The following is a 17,345-nucleotide window of genomic DNA, read 5'->3' as shown; positions in this document are numbered from 1 at the left end:
GTTCTAGAGGGGATAGAGCATGAAACAGGAGATTCTAGAGGGATAGAACCAAAAACAGAAGGTTCTAGAGGGAATAGAACAGTAAATATAGCAGGAAACAGGAGGTTCTAGAGGGGATAGAGTAGGAAACAGGAGGTTCTAGAGGGATAGAACCAAAAACAGGAGGTTCTAGAGGGGATAGAACAGTAAATATAGCAGGAAACAGGAGGTTCTAGAGTGGATAGAACCAGAAACAGGAGGTTCTAGAGGGAATAGAACAGGAAACAGGAGGTTCTAGAGGGGATAGAACAGTAAATATAGCAGGAAACAGGAGGTTCTAGAGGGATAGAACCAAAAACAGGAGGTTCTAGAGGGAATAGAACAGTAAACAGGAGGTCCTAGAGAAAATATAGCAGAACATGAGGTTCTAGAAGGAATTTTCCAGGAAATATGTGATTCCAGAGCAGGGGTGTCGAACTCATTTTAGTCCAGGTTCCACATTCAGCCCAGTTTGATCTCCAGTGGACCGGACCAGCTTTTACTGTATGATCAAAACAACAAAAGTCAGATAAAAAAGGACAACAAGCCAACAAAAACAAGACAAAAATTGAGAAAATGAGACACAAAACGTTGAAAAAATGAGACAAACACAAAAAGAGACAAAAAACTAGACAAACAAGTTACAAAGCAACAAAAAATGGATAAACGGAAAAAATGAGACAAAAAATGTAAAAACAGCACACAAAACAACAAAGCAAAACAAAATGAAAAAAATAAGACAAAAACACAAGCGAGACTAAAAGGAAACACAAACATGAGACAAACGATGAGTCGGGCAAAAAAGACAAAATATTGCACAAATGAGACACAAAACGATAAAAACCTTGAACACGAAACAAAGCAAAATAGAGACGAAAAAAATTGACAAATGACAAAAAACAAGAACAGCACACAAAACACAAAGTGACAGAAATAAGACAAAAAACAGAAGTGAGACAAAAAGAAAACAAAGCAACAACATGAGATGAAAATCAGACAAAAAACGATAAAAAACCAACAAAAATAAGACACAAAATGACAAAAGAACAAAGAACCATCTAGTATTTTAATTTCTGATCCAAACAACTTGTCATGGTCTAGAAATGATTTTAAATTTATACTTTTACTAATTTACAATCTGCAGTTAATGTCTTCTCTGTAATTTTTCCACTTTGAGGACCGGATTGGACCCTCTGGAGGACCACTTTTGGACCACGGGCCTCATGTTGGACACTCTGGTTTAAAGGAAATATAGGAGAAAATATGAAGTTCTAGAGGGATTTTAAAGAAAATATGAGGTTCTAGGAGAATATTACAGGAAATATGAGGTTCTAGAGGAAATGCAGCAGAAGAAATGAGGTTCTGCAGTAAATCCATCCAAACTGGTCAATCTGGTGTTTAAACTCAGACTAAAATGAGAGCAGCTCTGAAATCTCGCCCAAATGTCAACAGAGTAGAAGAGCTTCACTGATGAACACAAAATCACACCTCAGAGGAGAAACAGACAATAATAATCACATCACTGATTCTCAGGACCTGAAGGTTCTAGACCAGAGATTTAAAATGTCATTCAGACTGAACCAAAGCATCGTATGAATAAAAGAAAGATCAAAATGGTCCAAAATGACCTAAAGTCCTCCAGAACAAGATGAAATTCTCCAGTATGACTCAGAAATTTGTCCAAAACAGTTCAAAATAATTTTAATGTGAATTAAAATTTGTCCATAATGACGTAGTCTCTTATTTCCAACAAGATTGGGAATGTGTTTTAAATGACCTGAGATTTGTCCAAAACAAGTTAATTGTTCCAATAACTCAAGAATGTGCCCAAAATTATTGAAATTTGGCCAAAACAAGGTCAAATTGTCCAAAAAATATTTCTAACATGAGTGACAAACTTTCCAAAAGTACTTAAAAATTGTCTAAAATGACCTAAAGTTTGCCCAAAACAACTCAGAATATTTCCAGTAGGAGTTTAAATTGTCCACCACAACTCCAGATTTGTCCAAAACTACATCACATGTGGACAAAACATTAGCAAAAGTTAAAAATTGCCCGAAATGACTCCAAATATTTCTAGCAAGAGCTAAAATGTATTTAAAATGACCTAAGATTTGCAGAATGTTTCAAAAATATCATTGATATGAGTTTAAAATGGTCTGAAATCTTTGCGTTTCCTGTATTTCTCATGTAGTGAAACTGTTTAATAATTTAAGTAATCTGATTACTGGTGATGCTCCAGATTCTCTCATCTCTGCTGTTCTCTAGAAAAACTCCCTGAGCTTTAATTTCTGTTTCTAGTTCAAATATTCCATAAATCTGTGTTTTATAAAAGCGTAGTTCTGTGATATTTACATTTAAAGTCCTGGAGCTGCTCAGAGATGATGCTGTTAGACGTTAAATGTGTTCAATAACCGATAGTCAGTAATCAATAACCAATAGCTGATCGTGTGTCTCCGTCAGGTATCGAATGTACAGGAAAAGTCAGACGACAGGCTTCCCCTCTCTAATCACCATCTTCTCTGCCCCCAACTACCTGGACGTGTACAACAACAAAGGTAGGACGGGGGAAGAGGGAAACCATGGCAACAGGTAGGACGGCCGGGCGCCGTGGCAACAGGAGGCAGAAGATGATAATGTGTGTTTGTTCTGTCGTCAGCGGCGGTGCTGAAATACGAGAATAATGTGATGAACATCCGGCAGTTCAACTGTTCCCCCCATCCCTACTGGCTGCCCAACTTCATGGACGTCTTCACCTGGTCGCTGCCCTTCGTAGGCGAGAAAGGTGAGGACAGACGCACCTGGACTGGAGATAAATGTTGTTAAATCCTCTGTTTAGATGGTTAGATCAGACATGTTCATCTGGTCGCTGCCCTTCGTAGGCGAGAAAGGCGATTAAAGGGGATTAATATCAATAAATCCTCTATTTAGATGTCTGTGGATGAAAACATAAACGTAAAGTTTCAGTGGAGATACCTGAGAACTTGTGTTTAACTTCAGCCTCCACACCACGGATGCAGATGATAGAAAAGAGCTCCACGACTTGTCCAGAAGTATTCAGATGTTCTCCCAAATAAATTGAAATTCAGCCAAAATCTGTCAAAGTTTTTCCAAAGTGACTCAAAAGTTGTCCAAAATTGTTCAGAATTTGTCCAAAATCACTAAAATTTCCCAAAAATGACTCAGTTTGTTCAAAATGATTGAAAATTTGTTCAGAATTCATCAGAATGTCTAAAATCCTAAAAATGTGTCCTAAATACTCAAGATTTGTCCAAAAATATTTCAGAGTTGTCCAAAATTTCTCAAAAAATGACTCAAAATTATTAGAAATTAGTTCAGAATTAATCAAAAATGTCTAAAATGGCAAAAAAAACCCTGAAATGACTCAGGATTTTTCCAAAAGTGTTTCAAAGTTGTTCAAAACAACTCAAAACTTCTAAAAAAATTATTTAGAAGTTACACAAAATTGCTTAAAATTTGTCCACAATCACTCAAAAGTTTTCAAAATTTCTCAAAAATCTGCCAACATTTGTCCCAAAAATTTAAAAATATGCCTAAGATTGCTGAATTTTTATCCTGTATGACTCACGATTTGTCCAGACGTTTTTCAAAGTTGTCCAAAATTGCTCAGAAGTTCGCAAAAATTGATCAAAATGTCCAAATGTATTCTAAATTTATCTGTAATGATTTAGAAGTTTTGCAAAGTTGCTTAAAATTTGCCCCAAATCACCTGAAATTTGTCCAGAATTTCTCAAATATTGATCAAAATGTCCCAATTTCTTCAAAATTTGTTCCAAATTTGTCCCAAATATTTAGAAGTTGAGTAAAATTACTTAAAATTTGGCCCAAATCGCTCAAAATTTGTCCAAAATTACTCAAACTTTATTAGAAATCGAACCAAATTTGTCAAAACGGTTTGAAATTTGTCTAAAATGAGTTAAAAAAGTCCAAACTTCCTCGAGGAGAGCTTTGGTAAATCCTCTCCGTGAGTTAATTGCTGCAGATGTTCTGCGATACGCTGACGACTCTCTTGTCTCTCCTTCAGACTGAGTTTACCTGTTAGTTTCCACCTGTGTAACCTGCTGCTGTTTCCATAGTGACGGAGATGCTGGTGAACGTGCTGAACATCTGCTCTGATGACGAGCTGATGTCTGAAGGCGACGACACCTGTGAAGGTGAGCAGACCTGTTAGCGTTAGTGTTAGCGTCCTGTCTGAGCTGTGAAAGTCGTCCGTTTGACGCCTGAGGTTTCATCACGCGGTTCCTCTGATCTCTGAAGCTCTTCCTGTTGTTGGACTCATGAAACTTCACACATTCTGTCTCTGAGTGGTTTTTATTCTCAGAATCAAGGTCCTTGAGCAGGTTGGTGGCGATAAAAGCTGTTTTATTTCGCAGAATGAAAGCAAACCCACGCAGGAACCGTCAGAGGAGTTAAGGTCACAGCTTTTACTGATAATAAAAGTGTGGAGCTTTTTGATGCCTCATAAGTTTGTAGAAATCCACAGAATTCCTCTCAGCAGGTAAAAAACAACCTGTTCACATCTCTGACGGTCTGACATTAAATGTTTAGAGAGAAACTAATAACCAATGTGTGTATATATTAATAATTTATACATAAGATTTAATCATTTAAGCTCATATTTGTACGCAAATGTGTTAAATATGGAAGAAAATTAATAAATTGTGAGTACAAATGATGCAATTGCATAAAACTCTAAAGTGAGGACGCAAATTATGAACTCATGTACGTATATTTGTAATTCATACACAAGATTTAATCATTTAAGGCTAGAAAATTATAAATGCTTGTTCACAAATTACTATTCTATTTGTAAATGCCTTCATTTTATAAAATAGGGGAACATTAAAAGCTCACAATAACCAAACTGCACCCAAGTTAATGACTTTTAGTCTAAAATAATTACATTTTCTACAGTTTATTTGAGCGAATTAGAGTTTTAGCCGTGTTTACAGTTCAGTGTTTGATTGCTAAACTTCTTAAAATTCTGAATATCGATATAAAGATTATTCGTTAAAAAGTAGAAAAGAATTTAATCTTTTGAGCTCGGAAATGTTTTTTACACAATCTGAATTTTACGTGTAAAAAATTGTGTTAGCTAATATATAACTGGTAATAAAAAATATATGAACAATGTAAACCACTATACCCAGTGTATAACAGTATGCAACAGTATGTAACCAGTGTAAACATAAACAGTATGTAACCAGTATAAACCGTATATAACAGTATTTAGCAGTATATAACCATATGCATCTCTGACTCTCTTCCACTTCTCTCAAGGTTTCTCTTCATTCATTCCATTCACCTGCAGCAGGTTGCCATGGTAACACACCAGGTATCAATGCACCAGGTTTTCAGAAGGGTTTTAAACAGCAGAAACACAAACATACACATGTAGATCCATCCGCTGCTGAAAGTAGTCCCCAACATCTGGAAGGAGCTTCAGTCAGCAGCTGGTTTAATAAAATACATAAATAAATAAATAAATAAATACTACTACTAATAATAATGTTCGTGTGACGAGGAGAAACCAAACAGGAAGAAACACTCATCGCAATTTATGATCACAATTTAATTTATAGTTTAATATTTGACAGCAGAGAACTGAATATATAAACTACTTTTACAGTCTCAGTGGCATGGTGTTTAGTTCTGTCGCCTCACAGATGGAAGATCACCGGTTCTGGTTCTGGTCTTTCTGTATGGAGGCTCCATGTTCTCCCTGCTGGGTTCTCCAGGTTCTCCTGCTTCCTCCCACAGTCCAGAAACATGCTGAGGTTAACTGGCGATTCTAAATTTTCTGTAGGTGTAGCCCTGTGATAAGCTGTTACCTGTCCAGGTGAACCTGATAGGCTGTTACCTGTCCAGGTGAACAATCAGTTGGGATAGGCTCCGCCCCCTGTATAGATGATGATTTCAAGCCTGAAGAAGTGAAACCTTCAAAGTGTTAAAGCGAGTCACAGACGGTTAAACACAGAGCTACTGGTTATATAGTAGTTAATTTTTTATTACTAGTTATGTATCTGTCATATGCTGGTTAATGCTGGTTATATACTAGTTAATGCTGGTTATAGACTAGTTAATGCTGTTATATACTAGTTAATGCTGTTATATACTAGTTAATACTGTTATCTACTAGTTACAACTGGTTATATACTAGTTAATACTGTTATCTACTAGTTTCTACTGGTTATATACTGATTATGTACTAGTTAATTTTTTAATACTAGTTATGTATCTGTCATATGCTGTTAATGCTGGTTATATACTAGTTTATACTGGTTATCTAATAGATACTGCTGGTTATATACTATATAATGCTGGCGATCTACTAGTTAATGCTGGTTATCTTCTAGTTAGAACTGGTTATATACTGGTTATGTACTAGTTAATTTTTTAATACTAGTTATGTATCTGTCATATGCTGGTTATATACTAGTTAATGCTGGTTATAGACTAGTTAATGCTGATTATATACTAGATACTGCTGGTTATATACTAGTTAATGCTGGTTATGTACTAGATAATGCTGGTTATATACTAGTTACTGCTGGTTATATACTAGTTATTGCTGTTATATACTAGTTAATGCTGGTTATATACTAGTTAATGCTGGTTATATACTAGTTAATGCTGGTTATATACTAGTTAATGCTGGTTATATACTAGTTAATGCTGGTTATATACTAGTTAATGCTGTTATATACTAGTTAATGCTGGTTATATACTAGTTAATGCTGGTTATATACTAGTTATTGCTGTTATATACTAGTTATTGCTGTTATATACTAGTTATTGCTGTTATATACTAGTTAATGCTGTTATATACTAGTTATTGCTGTTATATACTAGTTAATGCTGGTTATATACTAGTTATTGCTGTTATATACTAGTTATTGCTGTTATATACTAGTTATTGCTGTTATATACTAGTTAATGCTGGTTATATGTTATGAAGTAATATTTGCCATGTATTATTAATCTGTAAATATAATTTCTTTATTTGTGTGCTTTTATTATTGACTTTCCACAGTTTGTCTTTCTATTTGTTTGTTTTATGCTTATTTGTAAACAAACTTATTGGCAAACACAATCTGTACACAACATTCTGATGAATATTCATCAGTTTATAACTGAAGCTCAAATGATCGTTTGAAAATTACTATTTAATTTGTTTGCATTTTTAACACAACTCGTTGACAAAATTTAATGACTTGTTGATTTTTACACACAACAGTTGATATGTGTGTTTGTTGTTTATTTCTGCTCAGTGTATTCATCTTTCTGTGTGTTTTGTTGGTTTTCCAGGTGGAGCTCCGGCCGTCAGGAAGGAGGTGATCAGAAATAAGATCAGAGCGATTGGAAAGATGGCTCGAGTCTTCTCTGTGCTGAGGTGGGCCCATTTCACTTATTAAAAGTTTCAGACATGTTATTAATATTTTGGCATTTCATTTTCATTTTTTTCACATTGTACCAATATTATTTATGTTTTTATCTTTTCTTTCATAATAATATTTCTAGGCATATTATTATTACGTTGTCATTTTATTCATCATTTTTGGACTTTTAATTATTCCTGTTATTTTTTTTTAAATTTACATTTTATTATTATTTTAAGGGCTGTGTTACAATAAACAATTTTGATGTTTTTTGTAGTTTTACTGAACATTTACTGGTCATGATCACATTTTATTCATCATTTTTGGATGTAATTTGTTTATTTTATTTATTTCAAATTTTAAAATATTCCTCAGTTTGGTGTCACATTAAATTGTTCTACATTTTCTGTATTATTTTTTAGTACTTTACTGACAATGTACTGGTCTTGCTGATATTTTATTGATCATTTTAAGACATTTAGTTATTTTTGACTTTTTTAAATTTACATTTTATTTTATTTTTTTAAATTTTTTTATTAGTTTACTGACAATTTATACTGATCTTTAAAAACATTATTTGTAATTTTTTAAACATTTTATTATTTTTTAATTGCTATTTTTAGAGTTGTGTTTACATTATAACTCTGTATTTTATTATTACTTTCCTGACAATTTACTGATCTTGATTACATTTTGTAATTTGTGAATATTTTATTATTATTATTTTAAATGTATATTTTATTCATGTTGTTAGATTTTTTGTCATTATATTAGACATTTTTATATTTTAGTAGTTTACTGACAATTTGCTGATTTTGCTTACATTTTATTATATTTTTTATTCCAAATATTTTGATTAATTTTAGAATTATTTTTTAGATAATATTTTTTCTGAATATTTCTGAGACATTTCTGAATATTTTAGTAATAATTTGGAACATTTCCTTCATATCCAATCATCAGTTTATTACTGGGACATGAAGAGGACGTTAAATTAAATCTGTTTTAAATCTTTTCTGTGTGATTTCTGCGTATTTTCAGGCTTTTTGGTTTGAATTGGCTGCAGACAGACGTGTGATTAACGAGGTTATTGGACAGGAAGAGTTCTGTTCGACTTCTTTGCTCCACTTTTCTTTAAGGCTAATGACTTTTCCTTTCTTTCCATTTGTCCTCCTTTAATCCAGAGGAAGTGTGTCACAATAATTTGTCCTGAAACGGGGAATGTTCCTGAGTTATTTTAGGGCTCATTACAATCTCGTTATCTCCGTCTCAGCGGGGCGTCTGATTGGTCGATTTAGTTCCTGTTTCATCACACGTCTCTTATTTATTAGAATAAATAAGAAGCAGCAGAATAAACAGAATCCAAACAGCCAGAAATATCCGGAGTATTTCCACAATGTCTGAAGAGTTTCATGTGATTTTTTTTTTTAGATTTAATAAAGTCCAGCAGGAACACGTTTCTGTCCTCTCTAAATTTAATTATTTCACTGTTCAGTCAGTTTTACAAACGAAATACTAATTCTGGATCCAAAAAGTGATTAATTTGCTGTCAGATGATGTTTTCAAAATCAGTATTTTAGCTGCAGGACATGAATTTTGGTGTGTTTCAGAGAAATTATTATTTTACTGGCATTTTTACCATTTAATCAGAATTTTAAATTTTAAAGATTTCTTTACATTTCATTTGTGAGACATTTTATTATAATTTTGGCATTTTATTATTATTTTTAGATATTTCACTTTTTATTTCTATTTTATTTGTATTAAAAGATATTTTATTATCATTTTGACATTTAAAAAGACAATATTTATTCTAGTTTTGACCTTTTTATATTCTATTTTTTCATATCGTTTTTATCTATGTATTTGTTAAATGTTTTGCTAATATTTTAATACACTTATTATTTTTGGCATTTTCTTAATTTCTGAACTTTTTTAATTTAAATTTTTGTTATTATTTTGAAGACATTTTATTTGTCATTTCACATTACAGACATTATTTAATGTGCAAATATTTTAAAACATTTCATTATTCTGATATTTTATTAGTAATTTCAGGAAATGTGATTATAATTGAGTCATTTTCTTTTTTTCCTTTTTTCTTATATTTTATTAATAGTTTGCATTTAATACTTTTCTGTTATTTTTTAAAATGCTTCTTTCTTTTTTTTTTTTTGCCATTCCACTTTTCAGACATTTTATTTTCAAATTTGCTGATATTTTTCAACCATTCCATTGTTATTTTAAAATTTTATGAATAATTTATGGACATTTTATCATAATTTTGTCATATTAATTTTTTCCTATATTCTTACATTTTATTAATATTTTAAAGACACTTTTTTTATAATTTTGGCATTTAATATTTTTCTATTTTTTGTAAATGGTTATTTATTATAGTTTGTCATTACACTTTTCAACTATTTTTTAAAAACTATTCACAAATATTTTTAAATATTTCATTCTTGTTTTTACATTTCATTGATAATGTCAGAAAATATGATTATAATTTTCTTAATTTTTCCTGTATTCTTACAATTATTATTATTTTCAGAAGTTTTATTAAAGTTATGAAATTTAATATTTTTCATATTTAAAATTTTAGATTTTTAAAAATTGTTCTTTGCTGTTTTTTAATTTAGCTAATTTTTAAAAAACATTAAATAATTATTTTGACGTTTTATTTAGAATGTCTGGAAATTTGATTAATTTTGTCATTTCATTTTTTTCCTATGTTCCTAGATTTTATTCATATTTTTAAAGATATTTTATGACAGTTTTGGCATTAACCTTTTTCTGTTATTTTTGAATAAAATTTTTATTAGTTTTTATTTTATTACTTTTCTGACAGTTTTTTAAATTTGCTTTTTTTTTAAATACTTCATTATTGTTTTAACATTTTATTCCGAATTTCTAGAGATTTTCTCTCATTTCATGTTGTAGTTTGTTATATTATACTTTTTCAGATATTTTTCTAACTTTATGAAAAATCAAACTTTTTAAAATATATATGCTTTAAAATATTTTCATCTGACAGCAGAAACGCCTTTACTGGGAGTTTGGTTGTTTTAGAATGCAGTTTATATGCTCTAAATGACCTTTGTTTGTTTCTTTGTTTCTTTGTTTGTTTGTCTGTCCAGGGAGGAGAATGAGAGCGTGCTGCAGCTGAAAGGTCTCACCCCGACTGGAACTCTTCCTCTGGGAGTTTTATCTGGAGGCCGTCAGACTCTTCAGAGCGGTGAGTTAACGGCTTACTAGTCTCTAACTAGTCACTGACTAACCTGCACTAACCAGTCAGGAGGAGGTTAACCACAGAGACGACCTGCTGCCCCAAAACATCTGCAGTCACCAAATGTAATCGTTTATTAAACATCTGCAGCGACTTTTATCTGCAGGTTTTATTCTGAAGAACAAGTTGCAGAAACACATTACTTTCTCAGAAAGATAAAAATAAACAGAAGCTTTATCGATGAATCGCCTCCTTACCGCGGTGGAGGAGTTTGAGTGTCCTTATGATCCTGGTAGGTCTCCTAAGGCAGATTGGTCCTAGGGGAGAGACCGGACAAAGATTCAGAAAACCCTGATGACAACAAAAACAAGGAAAGCTGCCACCTCGCCCGGATCAGGGAAACCAGGGCCTCTTCCTGGAGCCAGGTATTGGAGGAGTTCACCAGAGAGCTCCTGGTGGCCCAGCCTTGGAGTCCTGTGGGGTCAGATACAGAAACACGGGGTCTCTGCACGGTGGGTCTACCACCTAGAGGGCCGGAAACCGGGGTCAGGTGCTGTACTCACCGGGCAGTGGACAGGAGCAGGCGTCTAGACGCACCGCCCCCTGGTGGCATAGACCAACTCTGGTGGAACATCACCTCACTGGAACGAAAGGAGCCTGAGCTGGTGGAGGTGGAGCGATCCCGGCTGGATATAGTTGGGCTCACCTCCACCCACAGCAAGGGTTCTGGAACCAGAATCCTGGAGAGGGTTTGGACTCTCCTTTTCTGGAGTTGCCCTGGGTGAGCGCTGCTTTGTTGGAGTTCTCCTGGAGAACCAGAGGGTCTCCTCTCTGAGGATAAACTCTGACTGTTGTCTGTTCTTCTGCACCAACAGCAGTTCAGAGCATTCGGCCTTCTTGGAGTCTCTGGGTGGTTCCTGGAAGGAGGACCACCTGGAGACTCCATAGTTCTACTGGAGGACTTCAACGCTCACATGGGTAACGATGCAGACTGATGGACAGACCTGGTAAACCCAAACCTGTAGTGAGGGTGAACTGGGAACATCTAGTGGAGGACACTGTCTGCGAGGTTTTCAACTCCCACCTCCAGAACAGTTTCTCCTGCACCCTGGGGGAGGTTGAAGACATGGAGTCTGAGTGGTCCATGTTCAAAGCCTCCATTGTAGAAGCAGCTGTTAGGAGCTGTGGTCTGAAGGTCGCTGGTGTCTGTCATGGTGGAAACTCAAAATCCTGCTAGTTTATACCAGCAGTGAGGGAAGCTGTCAGGCTGAAGGAGGAGGACTTTAGGGCCTGGCTGCCTCGGGGGTCTACCTGACAGGTACCGGTTGGCCAAAAGAGCAGCAGCTGTGGCAGTCATGGAAGCAAAAATTCAGGTGTGGGAGGAGTTCGTAGAGGCTATGGAGAAGGACTTTTGGTTGACCTCAAGGAAGATCTGGCAAACCGTTTGACGCCTCAGGAAGGGGAGGCAGGGATTTGCTCAGGCTGTTTACAGTCAGGTGGAGAACTGTTGACCCATACTGTGGACATTGTTGGACGGTGGAAAGAGAACTTTGACGAACTCCTGATCCCGGTGAACACGTCCTCTGTGGAGGAGGCAGAGTCTGAAGACTCAGGGAACCTTCATCCATATCCGTGGCAGAGGTTGCTGAAGTAGTTAAGAAGCTCCTTGGTGGCGCCAGGTGTGGATGAGATCCTCCCTGAGATGCTGAAGGCTCTGGACATTGTTGGACTGTCTTGGCTGACACGTCTCTACAATGTCAGATGGACATCAGTACCTGTGGAGCAGCAGACCGGGGTGGTGGTTCTCATCTTTAAGAGTGAGTTCCAGCTATCAGGGTATCACACTTCTCAGCCTCCTCAGCAAAGTTTCCTCTGGGTGCTGGAAGGAAGGCTCTGACTGATTGTAGAACCTCAGATTCAGGAGGAACAATGAGGATTCTGTCCTGGTCGTGGAACGGTGGATCAGATCTTTACTCTGGTGGAGCTGCTGAGGGGGTCATGGGAGTTGGACCTGCCGGTCTACATGTTCTTTGTGGATCTGGAGAAGGTCTACGACTGTGACCTCTGAGGACCTCTGAGGGGTACTGAGGGATTATGGGGTACCAGGATCACTGATATGACCCGTTCAGTCCCTGCGGAACCAAAGTGAGAGCAGTGTCCTCATACTCAGCACAAAGTCAGACTGGTTTCCAGTGGGTGTTGGACTCCTCCAGGGCTGTTCCTGGTCTATGATCCTGGTTGTGGTCTTCATGGATCTCAAGGATCAGCCGGGGTGAGGAGGGCGTCTGGTTTGGGGACCTCAGGATCTCTGCTTTTTGCAGATGATGTGGTTCTGTTGGTTCCTCAGACCTTCAGCAACACTGGAGCGGTTTGAAGCCGAGTGTGAAGTGGTGGAGATGAAGATCAGAACCTCCAAGTCTGAGGTCATGGTTCTCTGATGGAAACAGTGGATTGGTTCCTCTGGGTTGGAGAGAGTTGCTTCTCCAAGTGAAGGAGTTCATCTCAGGATCTTGTTCATAAGTGATGGAAAATGGAGCATGAGGGAGGGATGGAGGGAGCTCAGAGTAGAGCTGCTGATCCTTTACCTCTGAAGGAACCAGTGGAGATGGTTTGGACATAATAATAATAATAATGGATTAGATTTATATAGCGCTTTTCTAGGCACTCAAAGCGCTTCACAATGGATCCATTATTCATTCATTCACATATTCTCACTCTGGTGGTGGTAAGCTACATTTGTAGCCACAGCTGCCCTGGGGCAGACTGATGGAAGCGTGGCTGCCAATCCACGCCTACGGCCCCTCTGACCACCACCAACATTCATACACATTCACACACCAGTGTGAGAGCAGCACTGGAGGCAAGGCGGGTAAAGTGTCTTGCCCAAGGACACAACAGCACATGACTAGGGAATCGAACCGCCGACCCTTTGATCATTGGACGACCCAGTTTTCTGAACATGTCCTCCAGGGAGGAGACCCCGGGGTAGAACCAGAACCCTCTGGAGGGATTATGCATCTCATCTGGCCTGGGAACACCTTGGGATCCCCCAGGAAGAGCTGGAAGTGTTGGTGGGAGGAACATCTGGAATGATCTGCTTCATCTTCAGAAAGTGAATGGTGGATGGCTTTATGTTGTAACTGGGATTTCTTACTTTAATATAAGGATATATCTATATATAAATTTCTGACAGTTTACATATTTTTACTCTTAAATAGTCCTCAGTGCATTTAACCCTGTTTTCTTAGCAGGATTTAGAAGGAATTAAACCTTTAATTTTTTAAGATTCCTCAGCAATACTGTTTTCTCTGCAGTACTGTGTGTTTTCTGCAGTACTCTTGTGTTTTCTCTGCAGTACTCTGTGTTTTTGGGGCAGCAGTGGTCTCTCCTGGTTTCTAACATGAACCTGTGGATGTTGATGTGAATCGTTTTCTAACCTGAGCTCAGATGGAGGGTGGGGGGTTCTGGAGGAGGTTCTGGAGGGGGTTCTGGGTGGTTGTGGGGGATGTTAACAGACTGATTGATAATAACTGAATGATCAATAACGCCACTCTCTCTCCATTGTTCTGGGCATGCCACTGCTACTCACGCTTACACAGCCACCGTAGAGGCAGAAGAAGCACGAGGTAACGATTCATCTTCTCTGTTTGTCTTTAACCTGAAACACTGTAACCCTCTGAACCCGCAAGCTTCTCCTGTCGCATTTTTACTCACTGTAGCCTCATTTTTACTCACTGTAACCTCATATTTACTCAGTTACCTCATTTTTACTCACTGTAGCCTCATTTCTACTCACTGTAGCCTCGTTTTTGCTCTCTGCAGCCTCATTTTACTCACTGTAACCTCATCTTTACTCACTGTATCCTCATTTCTACCCACTGTAACCTCATTTTTACTCACTGTAACCTCGTTTTTACTCACTGTAGCCTCATTTTTACTCACTGTAACCTTATTTTTACTCACTGTAATCTCATTTTTACTCACTGTAACCTCGTTTTTACTCACTGTAGTCACATTTTTACTCACTGTAGCCTCATTTTTACTCTCTAGCCTCATTTTTACTCTCTAGCCTCATTTTTACTCACTGTAGCCTCATTTTTACCCACTGTAGCCTCGTTTTTACTCACTAACTTCCTTTTTATCCACTGTAATCTCATTTTACCCATTGTAGCTTCATTTTTACTCACTGTAGCCTCGATTTTACTCACTGTAGCCTCGTTTTTACTCACTGTAGCCTCGTTTTTACCCACTGTAACCTCGTTTTTACTCACTGTAACCTCATGTTTACTCACTGTAGCCTCATTTTAACTCACTGCAGCCTCATTTTTACTCACTATAACCTCATCTTTACTCACTGTAGCCTCATTTCTACCCACTGTAACCTCATTTTTACTCACTGTAACTTCATTTTTACTCACTGTAACTTCATTTTTACTCACTGTAACCTTGTTTTTACTCACTGTAGCCTCATTTTTACTCACTGTAACCTTATTTTACTCACTGTAGCCTCATTTTTACCCACTGTAGCCTCGTTTTTACTCCCTGTAGCTTCGTTTTTACCCACTCTAACCTCGTTTTTACTCACTGTAACCTAATTTTTACTCACTGTTTTTACTCACTGTAGCCTCGTTTTTACTCACTGTAACCTCGTTTTTACTCACTGTAGCCTCGTTTTTACTCACTGTAGCCTCGTTTTTACCCACTGTAGCCTCGTTTTTACTCACTGTAACCTAATTTTTACTCACTGTTTTTACTCACTGTAGCCTCGTTTTTACCCACTGTAGCCTCGTTTTTACTCACTGTAAACTAATTTTTACTCACTGTTTTTACTCACTGTAGCCTCATTTTTACCCACTGTAATCTCGTTTTTACCCACTGTAACCTCGTTTTTACTCACTGTAACCTCATGTTTACTCACTGTAGCCTCATTTTAACTCACTGCAGCCTCATTTTTACTCACTATAACCTCATCTTTACTCACTGTAGCCTCATTTCTACCCACTGTAACCTCATTTTTACTCACTGTAACTTCATTTTTACTCACTGTAACTTCATTTTTACTCACTGTAACCTTGTTTTTACTCACTGTAGCCTCATTTTTACTCACTGTAATCTCGTTTTTACTCACTGTAATCTCGTTTTTACTCACTGTAACCTCGTTTTTACTCACTGTAGTCATATTTTTACTCACTGTAGCCTCATTTTTACCCACTGTAATCTCGTTTTTACTCACTGTAACCTCATTTTTACTCACTGTAGTCATATTTTTACTCACTGTAGCCTCATTTTTACCCACTGTAGCCTCGTTTTTACTCCCTGTAGCTTCGTTTTTACCCACTGTAACCTCGTTTTTACTCACTGTAACCTAATTTTTACTCACTGTTTTTACTCACTGTAGCCTCGTTTTTACTCACTGTAACCTCGTTTTTACTCACTGTAGCCTCGTTTTTACCCACTGTAGCCTCGTTTTTACTCACTGTAACCTAATTTTTACTCACTGTAGCCTCGTTTTTGCTCACTGTAGCCTCGTTTTTACTCACTGTAACCTCGTTTTTACTCACTGTAGCCTCGTTTTTACCCACTGTAGCCTCGTTTTTACTCACTGTAACCTAATTTTTACTCACTGTAGCCTCGTTTTTACCCACTGTAGCCTCGTTTTACTCACTGTAAACTAATTTTTACTCACTGTTTTTACTCACTGTAGCCTCGTTTTTACCCACTGTAGCCTCGTTTTTACTCACTGTAAACTAATTTTTACTCACTGTTTTTACTCACTGTAGCCTCGTTTTTACCCACTGTAGCCTCGTTTTTACCCACTGTAGCCTCGTTTTTACTCACTGTAAACTAATTTTTACTCACTGTAGCCTCGTTTTTACCCACTGTAGCCTCGTTTTTACTCACTGTAAACTAATTTTTACTCACTGTTTTACCCACTGTAGCCTCGTTTTTACTCACTGTAGCCTCGTTTTTACCCACTGTAGCCTCGTTTTTACCCACTGTAGCCTCGTCTTTTGCGTCTCATTTTTGTTTTGTCTTGTTTTTTGGTTTTGTTTCTCATTTTCCTCTTTTTCTGTCTCTATTTTCTCTTCCTGTCTCGTCTCCTCATCTTGTAGATTTTCTTTTCTATCTCCATGTTTTCTCTCTGCTCTGCTCATCATCTATTGAAAGATGTTTCTCTATGCTGAATGGCTCTCCAACGATTTTCTGTTCTGCTGCATTTATTTCCTTTATTTTCCTCTGTCTCTGTGAAACACTGCCTGCAGTTCAACCTAGAACTCTGAATGTTTTAGTCCCGGTTGTGGAGAATCAGGAGGTTCAGAGGGTTCAATTTAACGTAGATTTTAGTTTTTTGCTGCTGTGATGATTCTAAGGTTGCAGCAGAGTTATTTTATTTAATGTTCTGTGGTTTTTAAGCGTTATTAGATGAAATATTTAATGGACGGTAATCTGTAATGAATGTTTCTTTGTCTTCCTGCTGTCCTCGTCCTGTCGGCGGTAAGTTTCTCTTCTGGTCCAACATTCAGTGTTTGCTGTGATTTACGTCAGAAAATACAACAGAATTCATTTACAGACGTTTGAAACTACAGAAATTAGACAAATATTAAACTAAAAATATTGATATTTATGTTAGATTTATATGAAGATATTTATGAAAAATATTAATAAAATATCAGATAAAAATAATGAAAGCGATTCAT

The 17,345-nt window shown here is 36.6% G+C and overlaps 1 protein-coding gene and 1 long non-coding RNA gene across 4 annotated transcripts in view; one reads left to right on the top strand and one right to left on the bottom strand.

Moving 5' to 3' along the window:
- ppp3ccb (protein phosphatase 3, catalytic subunit, gamma isozyme, b) overlaps positions 1-17,345 on the top strand; it is a 50,824-nt gene that overhangs the window by 30,275 nt on the left and 3,204 nt on the right. The window contains 6 exon segments of the mRNA XM_022219948.2: positions 2,482-2,576; positions 2,678-2,803; positions 4,116-4,193; positions 7,348-7,432; positions 10,559-10,656; positions 14,247-14,273. Coding sequence (XP_022075640.2) covers positions 2,482-2,576; positions 2,678-2,803; positions 4,116-4,193; positions 7,348-7,432; positions 10,559-10,656; positions 14,247-14,273 — 509 coding nt within the window.
- On the bottom strand, positions 14,280-15,827 carry LOC127530840 (uncharacterized). Of its 3 annotated transcripts, XR_007937540.1 has the most exons (4): positions 15,719-15,762; positions 14,988-15,134; positions 14,554-14,595; positions 14,280-14,449 (listed from the first exon to the last, which is right to left on the bottom strand). It is a non-coding gene; the product is annotated as an uncharacterized LOC127530840 (long non-coding RNA). The 3 variants fall into 3 exon arrangements; XR_007937542.1 differs by lacking the exon at positions 14,554-14,595 and having other exon boundaries at positions 14,280-14,490; positions 14,988-15,113; positions 15,719-15,827; XR_007937541.1 differs by lacking the exon at positions 14,554-14,595 and having other exon boundaries at positions 14,280-14,490.

This window comes from Acanthochromis polyacanthus, chromosome 18 (assembly GCF_021347895.1).
Source record: "Acanthochromis polyacanthus isolate Apoly-LR-REF ecotype Palm Island chromosome 18, KAUST_Apoly_ChrSc, whole genome shotgun sequence".
In the NCBI taxonomy this organism is placed as follows: Eukaryota; Metazoa; Chordata; class Actinopteri; family Pomacentridae; genus Acanthochromis; species Acanthochromis polyacanthus.
The sequence above is the reverse complement of the archived record's forward strand: the minus strand, read 5'-3'. Positions and strand labels throughout refer to the sequence as shown.